Here is a 23932-nt window from a genome sequence, read left to right on the forward strand (position 1 = left end):
AGGGTTAGGGGGCTTGCAACTCAAAACCACAGCCCAGCCCATCCCATCATGCGTTTTCAGTTTCAGCCTGATTCGCCATTTCCCTCCTCCATCAACCACCAGTCCTCACAATGAACCCGAAAACGCCAGTCGCGTTTGCGAGCTTGCCTCCAGAAATCATCAACGAAATATGCTCGACGTTGCCCACCTCCCCGCTTCTAAACCTCCGGCTCGTTAATCGCCAACTCGGAGCCATCGCGACGTCCTGGGCATTTCGCCACGTGCGACTGGGAGCACGACAAGGATGCTACGACCATCAACATTTCGTCTGGATCGCCCAGTCAGAAAAATTGCGCCCTCTGGTGCGGGAAATCACCTGCGATACCTGGCTCGGACACACTGCCAAACACAGCAGTCGATTCGCCTTCAACCACCCCGCCGAGTTCTTGAATTCACTACCACTAATACGATGCTTCCACAACCTGGAAAGTCTGCATTTGCGCTTCAGTGAGCACACTAAACACGACCACATGGATGCCATGGATACAGAGACCGACAATTTCAGATACAGGGTACTTGATACTGCGTTCAACTGCCTGGCTGGGACCTGGTCTGCCGAAAGTCAGCTAGAGATGGATGAAAACGTGCTGCCGTATTCGTTCGAAGCCGACTATGAGACGGCGCCCGCTTCGGTCGCCGACTTAGGGCCGCTTGCTATCAAGGAATTGACAGTTTCCAACCTAGCTGATTTCCATGATGAGCGCTTCACAGAGTCGGAAGTGTTCAAGAAGGTCATTTCGATGAGCAGCCTGAAGGATTTGAAGTTATCTATTACACTGCAAGAAGTCGAGAAAGACCACGATGATGACTATGAACCACCGGACGCCCTCTGGTTCCGCGAAAAATATGTCATGTTTGAGAATTTACCTCGCACTTGGCTGTTCCCATCAGTTGCTGGGAATCTCAGGGTTCTATCCTTGTACTCTCGAGATTATTGGGGATGGAACCCGAAGATGGATTTTCGAGCTGTCCGCCCCGGTAATGGCCCGGATTCCGGATTTCCTAATCTGAAAGTCCTGGCTCTGGGAAAGTACATCTTCAGCCATGATTGGCAAGTTGAGTGGATCGAATCCCTCGGTCAAATGAACACATCTGGTGGTCTTGAAGAGCTCTACCTAGACAGATGCCCTATTCTGGTCCAAGCCCGACACGATGCACCTGCCGACCACGGCACCACGGTCGTTGGCAGAGATTCGGACGGTAATAGCGTCGAAGTTTCCAACGATGGCTACTACCAGATGGACGCCATGCTCGACGATGATATGTTTGAACCTGAATTGACGTATGAAGATTACCCTCTCAGGTGGCACCACATCTTCCCACGCTGGCGTGAGTCGATGAAATCCCTAAGAGTCTTCAAAATGGGCCATAGCTCATGGAATTCTGCGCCGGAGCAGACCATGGATGCTTGGTGCAACGAAGACACGGTTCAAGAGCGAGACCGTGAGGATCTAGCGACCATATTGCATCATAATAACTTTCGCTCCTTCGACTCCCCATCGCCACCTCAAAACAAAAGAGATAAGGTCACGACGGGGCTGGAGAAGTACAGGCACGGCACCGGAATAAATCAACACCCCAGGCATCAGGCGGCGTACATCTACTTTGACATCGATGTTGCACCGACGCAATGGTGTGAGGTGTATTGGCCTTGGTGTGCATATTCCTGGCAGCCGCGGCTGGATAATGAGGTCCGCGAGAAGGATAAAGCGGAATTGGCCCTTTTCTTAGACGAGGTTCAAGGCAGACAGATGGGGTCTAGAGACTCGTGATGGGTTGCGACCCGCTGGTGGTCCGGTTAATGAGGTGGGCCCAAAGAAGGGTGCTGAGGAGAATGGAGTAGGCGTTCCGGCACATGGCGAGCCAGGATTAATTTTCCTTGAACAGGCTAAATGCACATAAGATTTCATATACTTCAGATCATCTGGCTCAGCTTCCAACTACACCTGATGTCATAATCTAAGTTTTGTCTCGCCCATCTCATGCAGATTGTATGGACAGCTACAGCACTCTGATGGATTATACTCACCCAGACGTCAATTCAACTTGTAATCAAAAGTCAGTACCCAGATGATTTACAAGACCTGGGTAAATGGGTTTCTTGATCATGTCACATAAACGGCTGGTTTTCTCGACATGGTCGGAAGAATACCCTTGCCCAAAGCCAAGACATACTATTCCCCTCTCACGCCAGAATGGCACGTCGCATAAATGTGGAAGATTCCAAGATCAATGCGTGGCACCAAGGGAGAGGATTCTCGGCAGTCAGGCCCGAAATAAACTTGCGGTGGTCACCAGATGCCCCTGCCACTCTCCTTCAGGAGATCGGTAGACCGGAGCCATCGCCTGACTGCCCTATCGGGGTGTCGGATGATGGCTGCCGAGGGGCCATTTGTGCGTGGAATATAGGTTCGGTAGCGTTTCCGGGCCGCCAAGGCGTTGTGTAAACGGATGGAAAAACCGTGGGGCAGCGCTCCTTCATTTGCGACTTGTCCGGTGGCTCGATGGAGATTGCGGGTGGCTCCAAAAAAGTACGCGGAGCTGTTTCAGGCCTGTTTCCGTCTGCTCCGTCAGATCCATGCACCAGCGGACCAACTACCCCGTCCGGGATGTTTCCCCGCAAGTTTGTCTCGATATCAGCTGGATTTCTATTAAGCTTCGGGGGTTTGAGAATCATATGTAAAGGGTCCGCTTCGTCTGCTTCTTTCGTGTGGAAACTGAAACCAGCTCAGTCAAACATTGTTTATTCTTTCGTCCATCTTCCTTCCTTTCTTATCGAACATCATGGTTGGCTTCAATTCACTTCTCTCAGGGCTTGCCCTCGTTGCCGGAGTCTTGTCTGCCCCCGGCTCCATTCAGAAGAGGTCTACCCCCAGCAGCACGGGTACGAACAACGGGTATGGGCTGTCTCGAATCACCTCTTCGCATATTGAAGCTAAATTATAACCCAGATTCTACTACTCCTGGTGGACAGATGGCGGTTCAGACGTGACCTACACCAACGGCGCCGGCGGCCAGTACAGCGTGGAATGGAAGACGGGAGGCAACTTTGTTGGTGGCAAGGGATGGAACCCCGGTAGCCGTCGGTAAGTGCCCGTGTCTCGTTACTAAATCACAATGGCAAAATACTGATCCATTTCCAGAGCCGTCGAGTACTCTGGTACTTACAGCCCCAATGGCAACAGCTACCTCGCGCTCTACGGCTGGACCACAAGCCCTCTCATCGAATACTACGTCGTCGAGTCCTACGGAACCTACAACCCATCGACCGGCGCCACCAAGATCGGCGAGGTGACCAGCGACGGCGGCACGTACGACATTTACCAGACCACCCGTACCAACGCGCCATCCATCGAGGGCACCGCGACCTTCCAGCAGTACTGGTCGGTCCGCCGAACCAAGCGCGTCGGAGGCACCATCACGACCGGCAACCACTTCGACGCGTGGGCTGCTGCTGGCCTGAAGCTCGGCACCTTCAACTACATGATCATGGCTACCGAGGGGTACTTCAGCAGCGGATCTGCGAGCATCACTGTTGGAGGATCGTCGGGTTCTAGTGGCGGGTCGAGCAGCAGCAGCAGCAGCATCATCAGCAGCAGCACCACGACCAAGGCCGCCGCTACTAGCACCGGCTCCAGCTCCACCGTAAGTCTTGCCTTTTATCCTCTCTCTACAACGAATTTAGATCCCCAAGCTAACCATTGAAATCAGTGCGCTGCTAAATGGGGACAATGCGGCGGATCGGGCTGGACTGGAGCGACCTGCTGCGTGTCTGGGTCGACTTGCACCTCGACAAACCAGTGGTACTCTCAGTGCCTGTAAGGGCACAGCAAAGGCCAAATGATGGAGGTTTTCTTGTACATATAAAACGCTGCCAGAGTTGAGCTCTGTGCTGAAGAACATACTTGAGCTCTGTACCGAAGAACATATTTGATGTCCCACCTGGGACCTGCTCTATCTCTTTGTCCCCAGTAAGATCGGCTCCGTGCAGTAACACAGTGTCGAATGCCGCTGCCTGGAGATTTCGCACCGTTAGTGATGTGCTAGGCTGAGATATGTAGACCCACAACTGCTCTGAAATCCTTGGCTGAATACAGTGCGCATTCTATCCAGCCTTCACAAACCCTTCGTTTGAAGACTCACCGTCACGATAGCATCAAATCTCTCCAACGCAACAACCACCATTCTTCAGCCATCATGGACACGAGACCGCCATCTCCGCCCGACCACAGAAATCCTCTCTCTCTTCCCTTCTAAACCCTGTCGGTCATTCCTCTCCAGCTGGCAGCCTTTGTTTTCACACCGTGAGCGCGTTCGCGACGCCGATTCACAATGTCCACGTTCAACGGGATCGTGTCCGAGTTTCCAGACATCAGAAGTCGGTCCAGGCACTGAAATGAAATGCGCATGAGCTAAATATTATCAGTTGACTTCTTCCGACAACGCGATGATGCCCAACCTCCCCTAGCTTGCTTCTTGAGCCATGTCCACAGTGATCACCTGGCTGGCCTGGAGACTCTGCGATCGCCCTTGTACGTGTCGCATTTTATCTTTTCCATAATCCCTAACATTTTTCAAGTGTTTACTGCTCTGCAGCTACTAGGGAGATCCTCCTCCGACTAGAAAGGTACCCTTGCCGAGTCAACTACGCCAAGGGCATCCTGGAAGCATCAAAGCAAACCTACAAGCACCTTTCCAAGGTCCTGGTATGTGGGTCGCCTTAATCTAGTCGTGAAATTTGCTTACTCTCTGACAGAAACCATTACCATTGGATACGCCTACCACGATCGAGCTCCGTCCCGGTTGTCACATCCAAGTGACATTATTTGATGCCAATCACTGCCCTGGAGCGGTCATGTTCTGTGAGGCCAGTCCCACCTCACCGCCTACATATACTAACCAACTGGCCCAAAGTGCTTGAAGGCAATGGTAAAGCCGTCCTTTACACTGGCGACATTCGAAGCGAGCCGTGGTTTGTCAACACCATAGCACGAAGCCCCATTCTCGTCGAATATACCTCGGGCATCAAAACCCTGGATAAAATCTACCTCGATACGTCCTTCCTCGATGACATTCCCTTCCAGACAAAAGCGGAAGGAATCGCGGAGCTCCTCCGAAAGGTTGCTCGATACCCCGACGACACCGTGTTCCATTTCCAAGCTTGGACTTACGGGTATGAAGACGTCTGGGTTGCTTTATCCAAGGCCCTAAAGTCACCAGTAAGCCACCTTCGTCCCTTCTTGAGTTTCAGTTCCTTGACCAGTCAAAGATCCATGTCGATGACTACAAGCTTCGCATCTACGGCTCTCTGAAGACGCGTCCATCGGAAGCTCGGTTCAGCAGCGACTACCACTTGACACCAGAATCCCCAGCGCTTACAGGGTACATGTGCGGCAACGCTTCGCATCCCGGATGCTTGACCGCGGATAAGGCCGTTCGCCTTCACAGTTGTGAGAAAGGCAACATGTGCGAGGTTGCTCGGGATCCATCCACTGTCATCATCCAGCCTGTCATCGCCCGTATAGCAAATGGAGAGACTTTGGTTGAAGTTGGCGTTGGTGGCGGTGGGGATGACCTGCAACGAGAGGCAGAGTTAGATTTCTTGGATCAACTCGACCTCAACGCTCTACTAGACCTGTTTGTTTCCCAAAACTCTTCTTCGTTGGTTCATGGGTCACTGACTGCAAGTAGGCTCTGGTCGTCTGATGGCCTGTCAGCAGAGGCGCGCGAAAGTCTTAAGGAGGCTTTAACACGGGCAACTTTAACAGGTCGAAACATTCATCTCAACCAAGGCATTGCCTCCCTTGATGGCGAGCATTCAGTGCAAGAAGCTATCATCAATGCTATCAAAAAAATTTCCGCCACTTCCCAGCCAGTCATGGAAGAAGATCAGTCGGAGCAAATCCCCCTACCTAAGATCATTCAATTTCCCTACTCAAGGCACTCATCCTATCCTGAGCTTTGTCAACTAGTGAAGGTGTTTCGGCCGAAAGATGTTTGGCCGTGCACGGTAAATCCTACAGAGTGGCTCAAAGAGGGTAAATCATCACATTCATCAGCAAGCGCGGCACTAATACCAGGATTCAGGAATCAGCATCACGTCACTCTTTGGACAATTTTGTTCAGGAAATGAGTTTGCCCACGAAATCGAGATGCAAGAGTTTGCAGAGAGACATGGTCCAATCAATCATGCTAAGAGCCAAACTACGACCGATTCGCTACCAAAAACTCCACCTCCCATGATTTATCGAATTCCAGATAATGCTTCAGGCTCCCATGGAGCTCATTCCTCCCCGCATTCTCTCCCCGACCCTGAAACACTTGTCAGCCCTCTGACAGTTACCCAACCCCGGGCTGAGCTCGAAGGAATTCAAGACGAGGATGAGGTTGAGCTGGCAGCCAACTCCTCCTTCAATCCATCCTCTGTACACAAGCGATCTTTTGACACATTTGCGGGTGAGAACTTGGTGGACTTTGGGTTGGACCAGGTTGCCCCATCTCAGGCTACGGAATCTTTCAGTTCGACAATATCGGTCCGAGATTCCACGGCTCGTTGGCACGCGTACTATCAAATGCTCGACAATGTAACTACGGACACCTGGAACCCGATTGAACTGATATCGACGAGCGACGAGCATACGGTCATGGATCAGGAACTTTGACAGGTCAGCATTCCGATCTCGCTTCCATTCTTTATCCGAAAGGGCCTGGGAGTCCTTGTTGAAATATAAGACCCTAACAGGCTCTTAGGTACTAACCTTTTTTATTTTATCAGTCCTAACCAATATGAGTGGCCGGAACAAGCTATGTACCTTAGAGCCAGTGGTGCGACTCGGCTAGTTTCTGTTTTGGCCATTGAAAAAGCTCCAGAAATTTGGTTTGCCCAATCAAATGGACCTCGATATCCTCTATCAGCTGCTTTGACCAGCCTTTCGTGTACCAGTGATTCCTTTCTAGTGTGGAAAGGAAGAGGGAATAATACGCCAAGATGAGGAGCGCATGTGGTCTATATGCGGCAATGTCCATGATGATGCTATCGTGTATGCCATATATCCAGGCTATAACCGCTCCGCATTCGACATAGGGGCCGGCGCGTGCAATAAGCTTGGCATTTTCTTCCAATTTGTCAACGAGTTTGAGATAATGCTCCAAGCTAGTGGAAGGTAGGTCGGTCTTGTAGAAATCGTGAAGTCTCCCAATCGCATCCCAGGTATCTAGAGGCAGAAGGGAGTTTTCAAGAGATGGAATACTAAATGGATTCGTCAGAAAGCGCATCTGTCGTCTTGGCAGCAGGAACACTTACTTGTCTACTGGACCGACGCCCTCGATGGGCCAAACTCCATAGACGATGGGTGCAAATTCGGATCTCAAAACGCCAGGCAAAAGCGGTGAGAGGTTCGTCTTTATGCCTCTGATGAGAGTACCAAGCTCTAGCCAGTTCTGTATGGGAGCTTCCAATCTCCCACCTTCAGAGCGGATAGGGAGAGCGAACACGAAGAAAATGACAATGGATGCAAAGCAGAAGATTGGCACTGTAGTTTCCGGGCAGACGTTCTGCAAGGCCGAACGGAAGCCTTCTGAGCCCACGGTTTGATGGTAGTCGGACATTGCCAAATATTTCTTGCGGCCGTTGGGAAGAAGATAGGCCTTGTGGGTTGCAGAGATGGCGAGGATGCCATGCATGACGAATGGGTACCGATAGCCCTCCTTGGGCATAACAACTCTCCATACATGACGCATCTCGCGCTGAGTAGACAAGGCTTCGGCGGTCACAGTGCAGTAGTGGTGCATGAGCTCAAAGTCATTGCTCCAGAGCTCGTGGGGCGGAAACGGTGCAATCTGTTCTGCGACGGTGGCCATGGCGGCCGAGGCATGGTCGCTTGGAGGTGTGAAATCATTCTCATCGCTGGAACTGGGAGTCGGAGGAAGAATATTCGGCTGCAGCGAATGAGAAGCGAGGCGGTTGGTATCAGGGGGGTCGATAATGGTACCAGAGAGACTGCACGGCACGTCTTGTCGCTTGCAATTGAAACATGTTGGATAGGCCTCGTCGCACTTTGAAGGATCGTCAGCTACCATCAAGGTCTCTTCTAGATCCCGCAGCCTCGCCCCAGCCAAATCAGGCAATGACACCTTGCGGAACGCCATTATAGGCGCAGAAGACAATCTCGTACCTTGACTTTTCGGCGCTTGCAGTTGGAGCAGCCCGACCGGGACTTGGTGTGCGTACGTCGGGGCGGCATGTTGGGCGACTCCGGGTCCGCGGGTTCGGACAGGAACAAGACGGAAAGGCCAGGGGAGGTATGGTACAAATGAATATGAGCGAAGGGAGACGGGAGCGGATGGATATTGGCAGCGGGCACAGTCGTAATCCTTCCTCCAGGAGGTTATGATGCGAGGACAGAATACGAAGCCGAACCCGAACCCTCGGAAACGACACTCGGAACGCGGCTTCGGACCGGCTAGGCCAACTCGGGACGCAGATGGAACCATGAATCCCTGTCGGCCACGCTCAAAACTGGGGAACTGAGGCTTAGCCACGATGCCAAGTCCCCAGTCGACGCTCCTGTCAGCTGTCGGAGTCTTCGATTGACCCGCCGCCACGAGCCTGCGGTGCTGTGAGAGCGCTTAATTGGAAAGGTGGATGGGCTGCGGTGGCTAAGGCATGCGAGATGATTGCTGGAGATGCGAGATACGAGAGTTGACGCGCAATCGAATCCTGCGTCTTTCCCTGATAAAAGACTCGTCTCCCCACTGCATCTGGTAGATCTCAAAAACAGATCAGGCTTAATTTCCTCGACACGACCCACATCTCTCAAGTCGATTTCTTCTCTCCTGTCTCTTTTGCTTGAGGGCTCGAGGAAGTTCTCCTTGGCAGTACACGGGTCCAGCAATTCGTTCGACGACGAGCCTATCCTTCAGCGCTAAAAACCACCATGGATAAGTGCAATCCCGACTACAAAGATGCGCAATGGGCATATTATCGCTTCGAGCCGTCGGTCGCTGTCAACGTCCTCTTCATTGTACTGTTCGGCATCTCGAGCCTTCTGCACGGGTTCCAGATATGGAAGACAAAGACGTGGTATCTCTCAGCCCTCGTTGCAGGCGGTGTCGGTATGTTCTGCGATCCACCACAACCATTTGGCCAAGTTGGAGTTGCTGACTTGACGGTGTGCCCTGAAAATAGCTGAATTTATCGGATACATCGGCCGACTGATGGGCGCCATGGAAGACCCAGGATGCTGGACCATGGGGCCGTACATTATGCAGAACCTGTTGATCTTGATCGCGCCGGCGTTCATGGCCGCCTCCATTTACATGATCCTGGGTCGTATCATCGAGCTTACTGAAGGCGAGCAATACTCTCTGGTCAGGAAACAATGGCTCACCAAGCTTTTTGTCATGGGCGACGTGACGTCTCTGCTCTTCCAGTCAGCAGGTCAGTACCTATTTCCCCTTGGATTGGAGCTGGAACACTGAGCTAACCTGTCTGACCTCTTCCAGGTGGCGGTATGATGGCCGTCGCCAGCCTCAACAAAACCGGAGAGAAAGTCATCGTCGGCGGCCTCTTCGTGCAGCTCATCTTCTTCGGCGGCTTCATCATCGTCGCCGCCGTCTTCCACCGGCGCATGGCGGCCGCCCCGACGGCGCGAGCCTCGGAGCCGTACGTGCGATGGAAGCAGTACCTGACGACGCTGTACGTCACCGGCGTGCTGATCCTGATCCGAAGCATCTTCCGCGTCGTCGAGTTCATCCAGGGCAACCACGGCGCGCTGATGCGCAGCGAGGCGTACGTGTTTGTGTTTGACGGGCTGTTGATGCTGATCGTGCTGGTGTGGATGAACTGGTTCCACCCCAGCGAGATTGGCCTGCTGCTGCGCGGAGACGAGCCCGTCAAGAACGGGTTGGAGCTGGTCAAGGTTGGACTCGGTGGGAGGCGCCGCTCGCAGACGATGGAGAGTCTGTCTTCGGCAAATGGGGCCTTCGTGACGCCGACGCGAAATGCCGAGCCATAAGGGCCTTTGTTTAGATGGCATTCATAAAGATGTTGGTGATCTTTATTGGTGATGTGGGTGAATTTCTTTACGGAGTTAGTTTCATGTATTTTTAAATAGAAAAGAAAATAGACCCAAGGATAGAACAAATTATTTCAACCCTTACAGCTAATGTCTTATAAACAAGACTCCGTGATTACCTCTTCACCTTGCTTAATACGGCCCTGAATAGAATGCAGTACTTCTAAATACTATTTCACTGCCCCTTAAGCGTGGAACAATTGGGAACCGTATCTTGAAATGGCCGTGGTAGACTTGAACATCTGAGTAACAGAGCCCAGCTATCCAAACCTTGACAAGAAGTTACTTTTCTTGGGGGTCCTAGCCGTGAGTATTTCTTTCAGATTTATTTCACAGTAGGGTCATGGTGAAGTAACAGTAGCTATACGTTTCTCATTATACTAATATTGTTCAGGAAGATGTTGACAGTTCTCTCGAAATCATCGTTGCCAGGCCAAGAACCTTCTCCTCCTCCAGGCGTCTACAAACTACCTGAACACCTACCGGAGCGCCGTGGTAGAGCTCGGCATCATCTGTGACCAAGTATTAGATAAATATACTCAACATGGAACCATCTGCAGGTAGCAGGCGAGACGAAACAGGACTTACAGCTTCTCCACACCCGCTCGTCAAGGTCGTTGAGTGGGACATATTCCGTATTAAAGACATCAACATCTTTGTTGGAAGCTGTGACTGGAATCACTACAGCAGAGTAGTCGAGCGCATTTGTGAATGTGGTGTAACCTGAACATGGTCAGTACCGAACATACGCACTTTTCTCAGGTCAATCATGGGCAAGTTACCGTAATAGTCATATTTTCCAGGTATTGCTGCCGCAAAGGGCGCCACCGGAGTGATCAAGGCTACCACAGGCTTATCTGTCCCCGTCAGTCGGGACGTGGAGTTCCAGTATTCCATGTATTCTTTCTGGTAAGCGCGCTTTGCCACATTCGTCGCTGCGATGTGAGATGCTGTCTTTTCGGCACTTGGTTCCCGGCCATAAGTCCGAGCAATTTGGTCTGAAATAGGCTCACCCGAAAGCGAGAAAGCCTTGTGCACATCGTGACCCCCATCAAACGTCCAAATGTCGTCCTGAGCTGAGTTAGTCACGTACTTCCCAGAAGAATGGACCATGACGGATTTCTTACCACTATGTCGGCTCCGCGTTTGTGAGAGGGTGGCTTCCACTCGATAACCTTATGATTCAACCTCTTGAGGGCATCAACAACCAAGTTCAGCGCACGGGAAACCGGTGGATGAACTGAAACCTGACCGTCGTTCAGGAGGAGCCCAAATGCCATTGGCCTGTCGCTGTTGAGAGCTTGCTGAAAAACTGGCTCTCGCCACGGTAACTCCAATGCCAGCGGATCATGAAGCCATGGCTTTGTGCCAAGCACTGCTTGGACAAAGATCTTGAGCGATTCAACCGTCGTAGCCAGGGGGCCAACAACACTCAACAATGAACTCTGGCCATCCATGCTATTCGCCATCCCTTCGTACGGGATCCTTCCGCTCGAAGGTTTCAATCCGCAAAGGCCATTGAAAGCCGAAGGAATTCGAATGCTGCCTCCAATGTCTGTCCCGACCCCTAGGGGGCTTCCACGGAGTGCGATTAGAGCTCCTTCTCCACCGGAGCTGCCCCCTGACGACAGCAGCCTGTTCTTTGGATTCGGCGTGTATCCGATGATGTTGTTGATCGTTTCGCCAACCATGAGTGTATGGGGGACACTCGTTTTGCAGTACAACAGAGCCCCAAGTTCTCTCAGTTCACGCACAAGTTCGCTTTCGTGAACTTTCTCCTTGCCTGTGCCTTCCTTCCCCTCAAATGTTCCGATCCAGCCGACATAGCCCATGGTTGTTTCCACGCCTTTGACATGCAGCTGGTCTTTGAGACTGATAGGGAGACCATGTAGAGGGCCTACAGGCTTCCCAGTCTTGAGGAAGATATCGTCAAGCCTTTGAGCATCATTCAAGGCAGCTTCGAAGAAGATCTCGTGCAGGCAATTGGTCTGATCGCTACCATAGTTAGGAATGGGCTCTCACAGAAAGATGCAGATAGCTTTTATAAAGAGCAACATGGTGGTGAGGGATTTCTGGTACTGACCATTTGATGGGCAAGCGCCGCTCGATGGCAAAAGGCCTCAAGCACCTTGCGTGATGTCCACTTTCCGGCATGGACATGTCGTAGTATCACCGATGCTTCAGCTTCGGTATACTCAACTTCCGATTCAGATAGAAATTGACGGATGTATTCATCTGTCACATCTCTCTGCACTTGAGGCGATGGTAAAGCAACAGGGAGGACCCATTCTGGTGGGATGAGACTGTTGACAGACTCTCGCTTTCTTGTGGCTGCCGATTGCCAAGTTGACATCTCTTCAGTAGGTGCCGAAGACATTTTGATTTGTGTGAGAACTGTCGGCCATGGGCAAAAGTGCCACGTCGGGCTCATTTAAGAACAAAAGTTGGGGTCGTCTCATGCATGGTTGGTTCACCCAATGAGTAAGCAAATACTCCGAGTTGTTCGGGGTTACTCCGATACATTTCTCACATGCATGAAATACTCCAAGTACATCTCGTGTACTCCAAAGTGCTCCAACTTATAGGAAGTGGTGTGGGAAGTCCGCTCCAGGTGGGTTTGAGGTGCGTAATCGATGAATTGAAGGTTGTCGGCAAACGAGCCCGGAACTACTCCAATCTTCAAGGTTCCAATCACTCCCAATACATATCAAAGCCCCCAATAGCTCGCTCTAATCATTTTAGATAGCTAGGCCTTGAATCCTCCAAGTCACCCCAACCATGTAGATATCGGAAGCCTCCAAGAGATCTGCCCTGGTCGAGCCGTTTTCGATCAAACCCCTGCAATCACTCCAGACAGAACGTATCACAAGCCTCCGATCTATCTACCCCGCCCTAATCAATTCTGGAACCCCAGGCTCGACTTTGAAGCCTCCAAATCATGCCAACTATCTGAAGGCCTCGTAAGGTTGCAATGTTACATCACCCCAATTCGAGCGGAGTCGAGCTTCACTCTGCCTTATCTGCTTATGGGCGGGGGTAACACTTCGGGCTCGTTTATCTCTTGATGGAGATTGATGCAAGATAGATATAATGTCACATTTCCTCTGAGAGCTACGATGCCGATTTTCCATTCTTTCCATCCTTGTCTCCACCAGACGTAGAACTGAAGTTTCTCGGCAACATTTCATCTTGTCAGGATTTATTACATCATGGCCTCTACCGCAAGTGGTCTCGAAATCCTCTCGCAAGGGATAGGATATGGCATCATTGTTGGTATCGGCGGCTTCTTTGCCATTTTCATGTAAGATCGCATCCCCTCTGGGCTCTCTCGATCGCTTGACCACACTTTGATTGAATCAAATAATCTAACGATTAAAAGGCTTATCCTCACGTACTTTCAAAATCGGTACACGGCGCTTTCTACGCACAATGCAGAAGAATTCAACACGGCGTCTCGATCAGTCAAACCTGGGTTGATTGCCACCGGAATCGTGTCTTCTTGGACATGGTCTGCGACTCTCTTGACCTCGTCGACATTCGCCTACAGCTATGGTATATCCGGTGGCATGTGGTACGCCGCCAATGGTACACTGCAGATCCTCTTGTTCGGCCTGATTGCCATCAAGATTAAGGCGCACGCCCCGGGAGCCCATACATTCCCCGAGATAGTCCTTAGTCGACATGGACGTTTTGCTCATCTGACCTATTGGTTCTTCGGCATAGCTACCAACATGCTGGTCGGGTCTTGCCTGGTTCTTGGGGGGGCCCAAGTCGTCACTGCATTGTCCGGTGTAAATGTATATGCTGCTTGTTGGATCATCCCTTTCGTGGTAGCCGCTTACGTCGTTTCCGGTGGACTGAGGAGTACTTTCATTGCCGACTACACCCATACAGTCATTCTGTACGTGGCCATTATCGTTTTTGCTTTTACAGTCTATCTGCCTAGCGGGCCGCTCGGTGGCCTGGATCGATTCTATGACCTCCTTGTCGAGGCATCGGAGAAGACGCCTGTTGAAAGGAATCATGAAGGGTCTTATCTGACTTTCCATTCCGTTGACGGGTTGATCTTTGCTTGGAGTAAGTCTCGCTGGAAGAAAGGCGAACTAGATCTGACCTTTTGCTTTAGACCTATTGATTGCTGGTTTCGCCAATGTTTGGCTTGATCAAGCCTACTGGCAGCGTGCGATCGCCTCTCAGCCACACACGTCAGTCAAGGCATACATCGCAGGTGGCATCGCCTGGTACGGGATTCCATTTGGCTTTGCAACTGCCATGGGTCTCGGCTGCGTGGCTCTGACTGCTGATCCGTCCTTTCCAACCTACCCCAACCCACTGAGCGCTGCTCAAAATGGCGCTGGCCTGAGTGCACCTGCGGCGGCTATCACTCTCCTCGGAAAAGGAGGTGCTGGGCTGATGTTGCTGCTCCTGTTCATGGCCGTCACCTCTGCGACGAGCGCGGAACTGATCGCGGCCAGTTCACTATTGACGTTTGATATATACAAGGCGTATATCCGGCCTCGGGCGTCCAGTACTGAACTAGTCAAGATCTCCCACGGTGGCATTCTCCTATATGCGGCCCTTTTAGCCGGGTATGTCGATCAAAATCACCATTGTCCTTGAACCAATCACTAACACAAACTAGGTTTTGCTGCATTTTGAATGCCGTGTCCATCGACCTCACATGGATTCTCACAGTCCTTGGTGTTATTGTCGGTGGCGGTGTCTTTCCAATTGCCTTGATTCTCCTCTGGCGCCGAATGTCCTGGGTGGCGACTGTAGTCTCCCCTTGGGCCGGTCTCGCCTGCGGGCTGACCGCTTGGTTCGTCGTTACCAAAAGACGAAGCGGGAATATCAACGTCCACACCTCGGGAGAACCTCTGAATGCCCTCGCTGGTAACATCACGTCAGTCATGACTGGATTGCTGCTTGCTATTGTGCTTAGCCTTCTGTTCCCCACCAAATACTCCAGTTCTGATCCAGAAGCCATCGCCCGCGATGCTAAAATCAAGGGCATAATCGTCTCTGACGGCGAGAGTGTTGATGCTGGTGGTTCGACGGTCCAGCCTGGACTTCTGACTGAAAAACCAGCTGCACTGGCCACGAACAAGTCAAATGGAAGAAATGTTGACCATCCAGACATCGGTCAACTTGAATCTCAACCCACTGGCGACAAAGCTGCTCCTCAAACCGACACAGCAGTGGACAATATCGCGTCAAACCAACTTGGCAGTCCCTTCATCGAGCCAATGAACGCCGAAGAAGTGAGGAAGGCCACACGGCTCGCTGTCACTGTGAACGGAGTGTTCATCCTGGTCGCTGTATTACTGGTTCCTTACACGCTCTTTGGGTCCTCCTGGACCTTTTCCCGTGCTGGCTTCAAAGGATGGTGCATCGTGAGTTTTATTTGGGTTTGGGCTGGAATGTTCATATGTGTTTTCTGGCCACTCTTCGAGAGCAGGTCATCAATCGCAAAGATTTTCAGAGGGATTGTTGGTGATATGGGGAGAGATAAGTAGAAACAATACAGAAATACAGGACAAAAAGATGCAAAAAGACATACAACACCTGGCATTCGCTGGTCGTCACCGACCCAACTACTACTCAAGCGCTCCTCAGCTTGACTCTGGGAGAGCGGACGGGATCCCGTATTCTCTAAGGGCTATGGTCGTATGTGGTGGAACGGGGTGGTGAGGGGGACTATCACGATGTTGCAGAATGGAGGAGATGGGCTGCTCTGATGAATGTAGGTCTGTATTCGCTGGCTCGCTTGCTGACTTATAAGTTACCCTGGACTCCCCGCGGAAACTTGCACCACATCCCTGCGATTGAAAATCCAAGACGCCAATTGGCGGGCGGGCGGCGTGAGAGACGCACTGAGCAACCCCTGAACAACCCCTGAACAGCCCCCCGCGAGAGCCGTGCGCAGAACATCCAAGCCCACTAAATACAGTTGGCCAACCCGCTACAGCAGGATCGTAAACCCCCTGTAAGATGTTGATCCAGGTGATTCGCATGCCCGTTATGTCATTGTTTTGGCAGTCTCAGGGATTCCCCTGGCGGCAGGAGGGGCACATTTCTGAAACGGGAGAGCTCCAAGACGAAACGGTTCGCCTTGGCATCCGCCAGCTCTTTGTTCCATGTGCGTCCTGTCAAGTCAATTATCCTTTTCTCCTTCTCTTCTTTTTTATCTTCATTCATATTTAAGCTGCTGAGTGATTGCTGAGCTGTTGGGATAGTCCTAGACGACGCCTCATCACGTCAGCAGGTCAATCTTAGCTCTTACTCTGCGGGGAGCTACCTACTTTGGCTACCCACCACCAAAGACAACCGCTTCTCAGCTCTTCCCAACACCATTCACAAACCAATTGACATCGCCGCCATGGCCCAGCAGACGCTCTCCGTCGTCGGCGTCGTCCTCGACTCCCTCACGTGGACGCGGGTGCTCGGCTACGGCTTCCTCTTCCTCGTGGCCTCGTTCATCTTCGACACGGCCAGCCATCCTCGATATCCAAAGGAGATTCCGTGGATGGGCAACGGAGGCGGCGGATGGCTGGCCAAGGTGCGTAATGGCATCGCCTACTTTACGCAGCACCGCAACTGGATCCAGGAAGGCTATCACAAGGTGAGTTGCCTATATCCAACTCCTCCTCCTCAGTCCTGGCGCTGACAATTACCATAGTATGGCAAGCAAGACGTCGCCTTCGTCGCTCCCGCTTCCATCTCACGTCCCGACGACGTCATCCTCCCACGCTCCCAGATCGCCTGGATGATGGACCAGCCGGATAGCGTCCTCTCCGCCGACCACGCCCACAGCCACATCCTGCACTCGCCGTACAACTTCCTCGGTCACGACCTCGACCGCGATGCCTTCGCCAGCCGCGCCATGCACAAGTACCTCGCGCGCCACCTCTCCAGCCTCATCCCGGACGTCGAGGACGAGGTCAACGCCGCCGTCGACGACGTCATGGGCACCGACGCCGACGCCGACAACTGGATCAAGGTGAACCTGTGGGAGATGTGGCTGGCCATTGTCCCCCGCGTCACCAACCGCTTGCTCGTCGGCGAGCCCATCTGCCGCGAGGACCGCTTCCTCCAGGCCATGGTCAAGTTCGTCGACGACGTCATCCGCAACAGCTTCCTGCTCAAGATGTTCCCGCTCGTGCTGCACCCAATCGTCGGCCGCCTGCTGGCCATCCCCAACTGGCTGCACTGGCGCGCCGCAAGCCGCTTCGTCCTGCCCGTCATCAAGCAGCGCATCCACGACATGGAGCAAAAGGAGCTCGGCAACCCGGAGTACAAGCACTGGACACCGCCGGAGGACTTCATCACTTGGGATATCCGCCTCGCCCGCCTCGAGCGCAACGCCTTTGAGCTCAACCCAGCCGTCATCTCCAAGCGCTTGCTGCCCATCGAGTTCGCCGCCATCCACACCACCGCCCTCACCGGCCAGTCGCTGATGCTGGATCTCCTCACCACTTGCCCCGAAGACGGCGTCCTCGATGCCCTCCGCGAAGAGATCAGCGCCCACAAGCCTGCTGAGGGGCACTGGACCAAGATTGGCCTTGCCTCCCTTCTGCGACTAGACTCGTCCATCCGCGAGTCGCAGCGCCTCAGCAACTTCGCGGCCACCCTCGTCGAGCGCCAGGTCATTACTCGCGAGGGCCTACACAACCCGACTCTCGGTTGGACGCTCCCCTATGGAGCCTTTGTGACGGTCAACCTGGAAGGCACGCACCATGATGACGAGCTGTACCCCGGCGGCCAGGGCTATAACCCCTGGCGATACTCGCAGGTCCGAGAGGCGTGGGAGCAGAAGTCGGAGGAGGAGCGACAGGAGAACCCCGAAGATGGTACCAAGGCCAGAGGACTCGGCATGGTGACGACGAGCGATCGTCATCTGGCGTTTGGCCACGGAAGACACGCATGGTAAGTCCCTTTGCGTTCCCCGGTGATATACTCCACCTGAGCACTGCTAACCACAACCAATCGACATAGCCCCGGTCGCTTCTTCGTCGCCCACGAGCTCAAGCTCATCATGACCGCCATCCTGCTAAAATACGACATCAAAATGATGGATGAGCGGCCTCAACCCCAGTGGTTCGGCGCCACCATCATTCCGCCTCTAGACGCCAGCGTCGAGATCCGCCGGAAACCTGGAACGGCTTGATATACCCCAGGATGATCTAATTTGGACAGTTTAATATGTTGGATGATGGCGTGGCGTTTGGGGTGCTGTATATGACACTTGGACGGATTAATTATAGATTCCTGGATATACGCATTTGAAAATGGCTTGCTCTACTTTGATGGCAAATGATTCAACTGGATATGATATACCAACACCTTTCGTCTTGGCTCCCTTTACCCCTGAGCATCCAACATGACATATGTCGTTACTCGTTCGACTTCCGCTCTCTCCCTCACAGATCGAATCCCAGCCCGTTTGTATTCCCCAGAAAGATTCCTCCCTTCGCGCCCTCTCTCAACAGGGCGCCCATATCTACCCTTCCGCCCGTCACGTACCGCTCACTCACGCCCAGGTTGACACGCCGGCTCAGCTCATCGCGCAGCTGCGCTCGCATCGCACCCATCTCGGCCTTTGTCAGTCCGCGCGCCGCAGCCTCGTTCTTGAGACGACCGCCGCCGCGGCCGCCCTTGCCCTTGCTCGCGGCGTCGAGGTCGTCGGAGTCGTACTCGACGCCCAGCTCTTCAGCGGCGTTGCGCATCCACTGGTCATCGCTGTGCGCCTTCTCCTTGGCCAGCACCGTGTCGGCGAGCGTCTTGGCCAACGTCACGCGCGGCTTGAGACGCGACGCCATCTTGGGATCCAGCGGAAGCGTCTGGATGAAGTGCTCCCGCTTGGCCCCGCGCTTCTCGTGCACCTTGTTCGCGAGGCGCCGCGTCGGCAGCACCTCTTCCGGCGCGCAGAGCATCACGCTGACACCGCTCCGCTCACCACGCGCCGTACGGCCGGAGCGATGGATGTAGGTGTCGGCAGCGCGCGGCACATGGTAGTGCAGCACCTGGTCGACCTCCTTGATATCGAGGCCACGCGCGGCAACGTCGGTGGCGATGAGGATCGAGTTGCGCGACGCCGTGAAGCGCTCCAGCGAGCGGAGACGCGCCTTCTGGGCCATCTGCGAGTGCAGCGGCAGGGCTGCCAGGTTGAGGTTGGCGAGAAGCGGCGTGAGGCGGCGGACGGCCGAGATGGAGTTGGTGAAGACGAGGGTGCGTTTGCCGGGGTTGAGGAGCAGTACGGTATAGAGGTAGAGATCCTATATGTTGTTAGACACATAATTCTTGCTTGCATGTCAAATCAACTCACCTTTTCCATTGCACCACACTCGATCAGTCCCTCACGCAGTCCCGTGGCCATTTGGCTGACGGGGTTGACGTCGATGAACTTGGGCTCGCGCCGGAACTTGAGGCACTTCATCAAGTAGGCCATCTTATCCTGGTCATCGGCCTTCAGGTTCTTGCCCTTGTGCGCCAGCTTCATCTGGAGATCCTTGTCGAACGTGGCCGAGAAGACGAGCGTTTGTCGAGTAGCAGACGGGTCGCTGTCTTCATCGCCCTCCTCCTCATCGGAGCTGTCGTCATATGACTCCGGGTCCCGCTTGTCCAGCGCACCGATGATGTCCTGGGCCTCCTTGAACTGGCCGACCTTGAACAGCCTGTCCGCCTCGTCGACCACGAGGAAGCGGATCTTGGCAAAGGAATCCTGGAGCTCCATGTCGCCGCTCAGCACCTCCCACAGACGTCCCGGCGTGCCGATGACGAAATCCGCCTTCTCCAGCTGTCGCTGCTGCTTGTGGATGCTCAGGCCACCCGTGACGACACAGACGTACGGGGCAGTCGACAGGCCGTCGCACAGGGCCTTGAGATGGTCGCCCAGCTGCTTGGCCAACTCACGGGTCGGACTCAGAATGACAGCCAAGGGGCCGCTCTTCTTAGCCTCCTCCTCACGGCCCTCATACATCTCGAGCCAGCGCTCGACCATGGGGATGCCGAACGCGAGCGTCTTTCCGGAACCCGTCTGGGCCTTGCCGATGACGTCCTCGCCGGCGATAATCTCGGGGATCGTCTGCTCCTGGATGTCGGTGGGCTTGGTGAAGCCGAGGCGGGCAATGGCCGACATGATGCGCGGCGACAGGTTCAGCGGAACCCAGGCCTCCATGTCGACTTCTTCGTCTTCCTCTGCGTCGGCCAGCGCGTCGAAGGCGTTGCCCTGTGGAGCGGACTTTTGTACTTCTTTCTGGGCCTTTGCCAGCTGCTCGTCGTCCTTGGAAACCAGCTGCTTCTTGTTCTTGTTCTTTGCGTCCTTCTTTTTGTCTTTCTTGGGCTCTTCTTTGGACTTAGCCTTGCCCTTATCCTTTGCCGGAGCGTCCTTGCTCTCCAGGCTAGCTTGAGCGTTGCCAGCTTCGTCGGAACCGACACGCTCGACCTCCACAGCGTCGTCGCCAAACCCTTCAAAAGATTCGTCCGCATGATCGTCTTTGTCGTCGTCGTCGTCGTCGTTTTCGTTCTCGTTGGTCTCGTCGTTCGCTACCGGTTGTTTCTTGTCCTGACTTGAAGCCACCATGAACTGCACCCGATCCCCATGCCTCACCACATCCACGCCTTCAATCACCTCGAGCGCTCCGAACTCCTCGCCGAAGGCCTGCCACTCGAGTGCAGTAGCGTCGACGGCCCGACGGGTAGTAGCGCTGTTGTTCTTGCTGCCCTTCTTCGCTTTTCGAGGCTGCGGCTTCGAGTTCTTGGTGCGCTTCGGGGCGGGATCGGCTGGGGCGGGAAGCTTGCGCTTCTTCGACGGAGGTACCATTGAACGGTTCAGTCGCCTTTTCTGCGGCGATTGTGTATCTGGGATTGATTGCGTGTCTTTTCTTCGGGTGTCGCTGTTCACAACCACTTCCTTGGTGATACCGACTGCGGAGGTACGAAGTGGGATGAAGCTCGAAAGTGTTTTTTTTTTCTGGCCGTATCCTTATCGCTTATCGCAAAAGTTGCCGATCCACCAGCCTCTCCACCCATCTCTCACAAGCTCACATTACAACTGCTTCGTACAACTGTTGTCTCACGATAGGCAAAGACAATTACTCACCGAACTCCGAGTGCGAGTTCAAGACAATGAGTTAGAGTACATTCACCTAAATGGGGAACATGGTGGCAAATCAACACTTTCCTCACTTAACGTAAAACAAAACGGACAGCGTACAGCATCACATCACTTATATCCACACCTCACCAAGGCGACATCACTAAACACCAAGCAAGCCCATCAAATATTCAACAACCAAGGAAAAGTGTCTTTTGTCTTCCGTCAAGGAGCCCCCGGAAAAGGTACATAATATGCTCAAATACTACCCCATTGCCACCCTTCCATTCCTTATTCCCTTTGCCGTCTGCGTTTGCCAACATTGCAAATACGAGTACATACTTGTAATACATACCAAATATACCATCGTGACCATCTCGTCCGCATCTCAAGTCAAACACCTGCATTAATGCGCTCCCCTCGCCCTCTTAGCTCCTCCGCCAACCTCCGAATCTCCTCGAGGCCGCTTGTTACCCGGCTGGAAGTCACTTGCCACTGGGTTAAGCGAAGCACGCCCGCCTCTGGCTCCTCCTCGTCCTCCGCGACCAGCATGTGCTGGTCCACCCTCCTGGTTGCCGCTCGCCGCTCGCTGGCCTGGTGTTACATAGGCAGTACCGCGACCGCCTCGGCCACCACCGCGGGCCACAGGGATACCGCCACCGCCACCGCGAGGCATGGGGATGCCTGATCGAGCGGGCTGTTGTTGCTGTCCCTGTTGCGGTTGCTGTCGCTGTTGGGGCTGCGCCGCTGCGGGGGCAGTTGTAGTTGATCCTTCAGCCTTTACTACGAATGGGTTGGGCGCTTCCGCAGAAGCCGAGTTTGTAGAGACAGCGAACGGGTTGTTAGCCTTGGGCGCGGGAATGGCTCTCGTCGCAGGCTGCGCAGCAGGTGCATGGGCCGGGACTGGCTTGGCTGGTAATGTTTCCGTCCCGGGCGTCGCTGAGACAGCCGGAGCAGGCTTCGCAACAGGTGTTGCTGGGGCTGGCGATGGGGGCACACCAGCTGTCGAGTCCTGTCTTGCAGGTGTCGGTTTCGGAACTGGTGCTGCAGGAGGTGCAACCGCATTCTTCGCCACCTCCCAGACCTCGACGACTGGTTTCTGAGGTGTCTCGCCTACAGCCTTCTCCACAACATTGATCTTTGCTTGGATGTTCTTCAACTTGTTCTCTGCCATGTTGATTCGCAAGGTAGACTTCTTAGACTCCATGAGCTGGGCTTGCTCCCTCGCTGACGAGATCTTCGACTCATTTTCGCTCTTCATAGTCGATTCCAGATCCGTCCTCAGCTTGGCAATCTCCACCTCAAGCTTCTTCTTGATGTTAGCAGCTACGATATTCTTCACAGTCGGGTTCGTAGACAAGAATTGGCGAATACCGGCGTCGTCAAGCTGGGTGAGGTCGGGTGCCCCAACCGAGGCAGGGGTCGCAGGGACGGGTACTGCCTCGGGCTTCATAGGAGTAGCTGGAGGTTGGTTATTGGACACAGGTGCCTGGGCTCCAGGTTTGGGTGCGTTCTCAGCAAGGAATATTTGTTTCTCTTGCTCAAACTTGAGCTGGAGATCCGCATCCTTCTGCTTGAACTCGTCCTCCAGCTTGGCTCGGGATTGCTTGAGCCTGTTGTTCAAATCGCCCTTCATCTTGTCCGAACGTTCCTTCAAGGTTTGCTGAATCTTAGCCTCGATATCGACCGCTCTTTGTTCGTATTCTGCGGCCTTAGCCTCAGCGGCAGCAATCTTTGCCTCCAAGGCCTTCTTCTCCTCGTCAGAGACAGAGGGAGCTGTCGTCTCTCCAGCAGCATCGCTGGTCTCAGCCGGGGCGGTGGCAATGGGGACCTGTTCGGTGGACTGAGGTGCGCCTTGGGCTGCCTCGTGCAACTTCTTGGTAGCCTCGTCTCTCTCAGACACAGCTGTTTGCAACTCGGTTTGGAGCGCCGCAAGACATTGCTCGGCTCCCAGCTTCTGGGCGTTGACCGCCTCGAGCTCTTTGTGAACGTTGGCTAGTTGCTGCTCCAACTGCGAGACAACTTCTGCGGAAGCAGATGCCTCGGTTGGCTGAGCCGCAGATGAGGCCCGGGTAGCCTCAGCAACTTGAGCTTGTCGTCGGAGTTCTTCCACCTCCTTCTGGAAATTTTGGATTTGTTGCTCAAGCTCCGACTTCTGTTTCCCAGTCTGCTCCGCCTGGCCCTTGGCACCTTCAAGCTCGCCGTTGACTTGGCCTAAGGTCTCTTGGAGCTCGGTGACCTGTTGAGCGACCTCGGCCTTCTCTGCCTTGAGCTTCCTCGCCCTCTCCTTGTATTGGTCACCCAGCTTGGTACGAGTCACGAGCCAGGCGGCGCGTTCCGCCTCCAAGGTGGCCTCGGCTTCAGCGACCTTGGCCTTGAGTGGCTCTTCACCCTCCTTCAAGGCGTTGCGTTCCGTTTCCAGGCCGCTGATGGTTTCCTTCAACTGCTCCATCTCTGCAGGGTCAACGCGGCCATACTTGGTCAGAATGCCCTCGGTTCGCTTCTGCCAACGGTCGCGATCCTCCTGGATCTGCTTGATCTCCTCCTCCAAGAAAGACTTCTGAGTCGTGAGAGTGTCGATTTCGGCCTCGAGCGGTTGCACCTTGGCCCCCATCTCTTCAATCTTCTGGTTCTTCTCCACGATCTGATCCTTGAGTTGCTGGTTCTCATTTCGGAGAGTCATGCTGCTCTCGCGGTAGAGGTTGAGCTCATTCAACTTCTC

General features: G+C 53.8%; 9 protein-coding genes across 9 annotated transcripts; 6 read left to right on the forward strand and 3 right to left on the reverse strand.

Moving 5' to 3' along the window:
• Positions 1-110: 110 nt before the first annotated feature.
• BGZ61DRAFT_365431 (uncharacterized protein) lies at positions 111-1811 on the forward strand (the record flags this gene model as incomplete). The annotated part of the gene is made up of 1 exon (XM_046241610.1): positions 111-1811. One exon carries the CDS (start codon positions 111-113, stop codon positions 1809-1811), a length of 1701 nt encoding a protein of 566 aa, XP_046097970.1.
• A 914-nt stretch (positions 1812-2725) lies between these two features.
• BGZ61DRAFT_509670 (glycosyl hydrolases family 11-domain-containing protein) lies at positions 2726-3995 on the forward strand. Its single transcript, XM_046252018.1, has 4 exons — positions 2726-2936; positions 2991-3125; positions 3183-3684; positions 3751-3995. Exons 1-4 carry the CDS (start codon positions 2824-2826, stop codon positions 3859-3861), a joined length of 861 nt encoding a protein of 286 aa, XP_046097971.1. The 5' UTR covers positions 2726-2823; the 3' UTR covers positions 3862-3995.
• Positions 3996-4371: 376 nt separating this feature from the next.
• BGZ61DRAFT_365179 (beta-lactamase-like protein) lies at positions 4372-6701 on the forward strand (the record flags this gene model as incomplete). Its single annotated transcript, XM_046241588.1, has 8 exons — positions 4372-4417; positions 4466-4571; positions 4619-4745; positions 4796-4901; positions 4954-5258; positions 5309-5676; positions 5731-6077; positions 6127-6701. The coding sequence occupies 8 exons, from the start codon at positions 4372-4374 to the stop codon at positions 6699-6701; spliced, it is 1980 nt and encodes a 659-aa protein (XP_046097972.1).
• BGZ61DRAFT_461459 (uncharacterized protein) lies at positions 6676-8441 on the reverse strand. The gene is made up of 4 exons (XM_046247172.1): positions 8214-8441; positions 7343-8094; positions 6852-7288; positions 6676-6695 (listed from the first exon to the last, which is right to left on the reverse strand). Exons 1-3 carry the CDS (start codon positions 8280-8282, stop codon positions 6853-6855), a joined length of 1257 nt encoding a protein of 418 aa, XP_046097973.1. The 5' UTR covers positions 8283-8441; the 3' UTR covers positions 6676-6695; position 6852.
• A 323-nt stretch (positions 8442-8764) lies between these two features.
• Positions 8765-10200, forward strand: BGZ61DRAFT_522308 (RTA1 like protein-domain-containing protein). Its single transcript, XM_046252542.1, has 3 exons — positions 8765-9153; positions 9227-9478; positions 9544-10200. Exons 1-3 carry the CDS (start codon positions 8976-8978, stop codon positions 10053-10055), a joined length of 942 nt encoding a protein of 313 aa, XP_046097974.1. The 5' UTR covers positions 8765-8975; the 3' UTR covers positions 10056-10200.
• A 281-nt stretch (positions 10201-10481) lies between these two features.
• BGZ61DRAFT_461462 (acetamidase) lies at positions 10482-12539 on the reverse strand. The gene is made up of 5 exons (XM_046247173.1): positions 12199-12539; positions 11243-12103; positions 10898-11186; positions 10704-10838; positions 10482-10627 (listed from the first exon to the last, which is right to left on the reverse strand). Exons 1-5 carry the CDS (start codon positions 12490-12492, stop codon positions 10506-10508), a joined length of 1701 nt encoding a protein of 566 aa, XP_046097975.1. The 5' UTR covers positions 12493-12539; the 3' UTR covers positions 10482-10505.
• Positions 12540-13345: 806 nt separating this feature from the next.
• BGZ61DRAFT_400661 (Sodium:solute symporter family-domain-containing protein) lies at positions 13346-15762 on the forward strand. The gene is made up of 5 exons (XM_046243038.1): positions 13346-13416; positions 13495-14192; positions 14242-14704; positions 14758-15172; positions 15224-15762. Coding segments are annotated over exons 1-5 (1986 nt in total). The 5' UTR covers positions 13346-13414; the 3' UTR covers positions 15632-15762.
• A 458-nt stretch (positions 15763-16220) lies between these two features.
• Positions 16221-18376, forward strand: BGZ61DRAFT_461466 (cytochrome P450). The gene is made up of 3 exons (XM_046247174.1): positions 16221-16737; positions 16795-18041; positions 18111-18376. The coding sequence occupies exons 1-3, from the start codon at positions 16495-16497 to the stop codon at positions 18280-18282; spliced, it is 1662 nt and encodes a 553-aa protein (XP_046097977.1). The 5' UTR covers positions 16221-16494; the 3' UTR covers positions 18283-18376.
• A 159-nt stretch (positions 18377-18535) lies between these two features.
• On the reverse strand, positions 18536-20937 carry BGZ61DRAFT_365132 (P-loop containing nucleoside triphosphate hydrolase protein; the record flags this gene model as incomplete). Its single annotated transcript, XM_046241584.1, has 2 exons — positions 18536-19390; positions 19441-20937. 2 exons carry the CDS (start codon positions 20935-20937, stop codon positions 18536-18538), a joined length of 2352 nt encoding a protein of 783 aa, XP_046097978.1.
• Between the last annotated feature and the right edge of the window lie 2995 nt (positions 20938-23932).

This window comes from Ilyonectria robusta (assembly GCF_021365365.1).
Source record: "Ilyonectria robusta strain PMI_751 chromosome Unknown BGZ61scaffold_27, whole genome shotgun sequence".
NCBI lineage: Eukaryota > Fungi > Ascomycota > Sordariomycetes > Hypocreales > Nectriaceae > Ilyonectria > Ilyonectria robusta.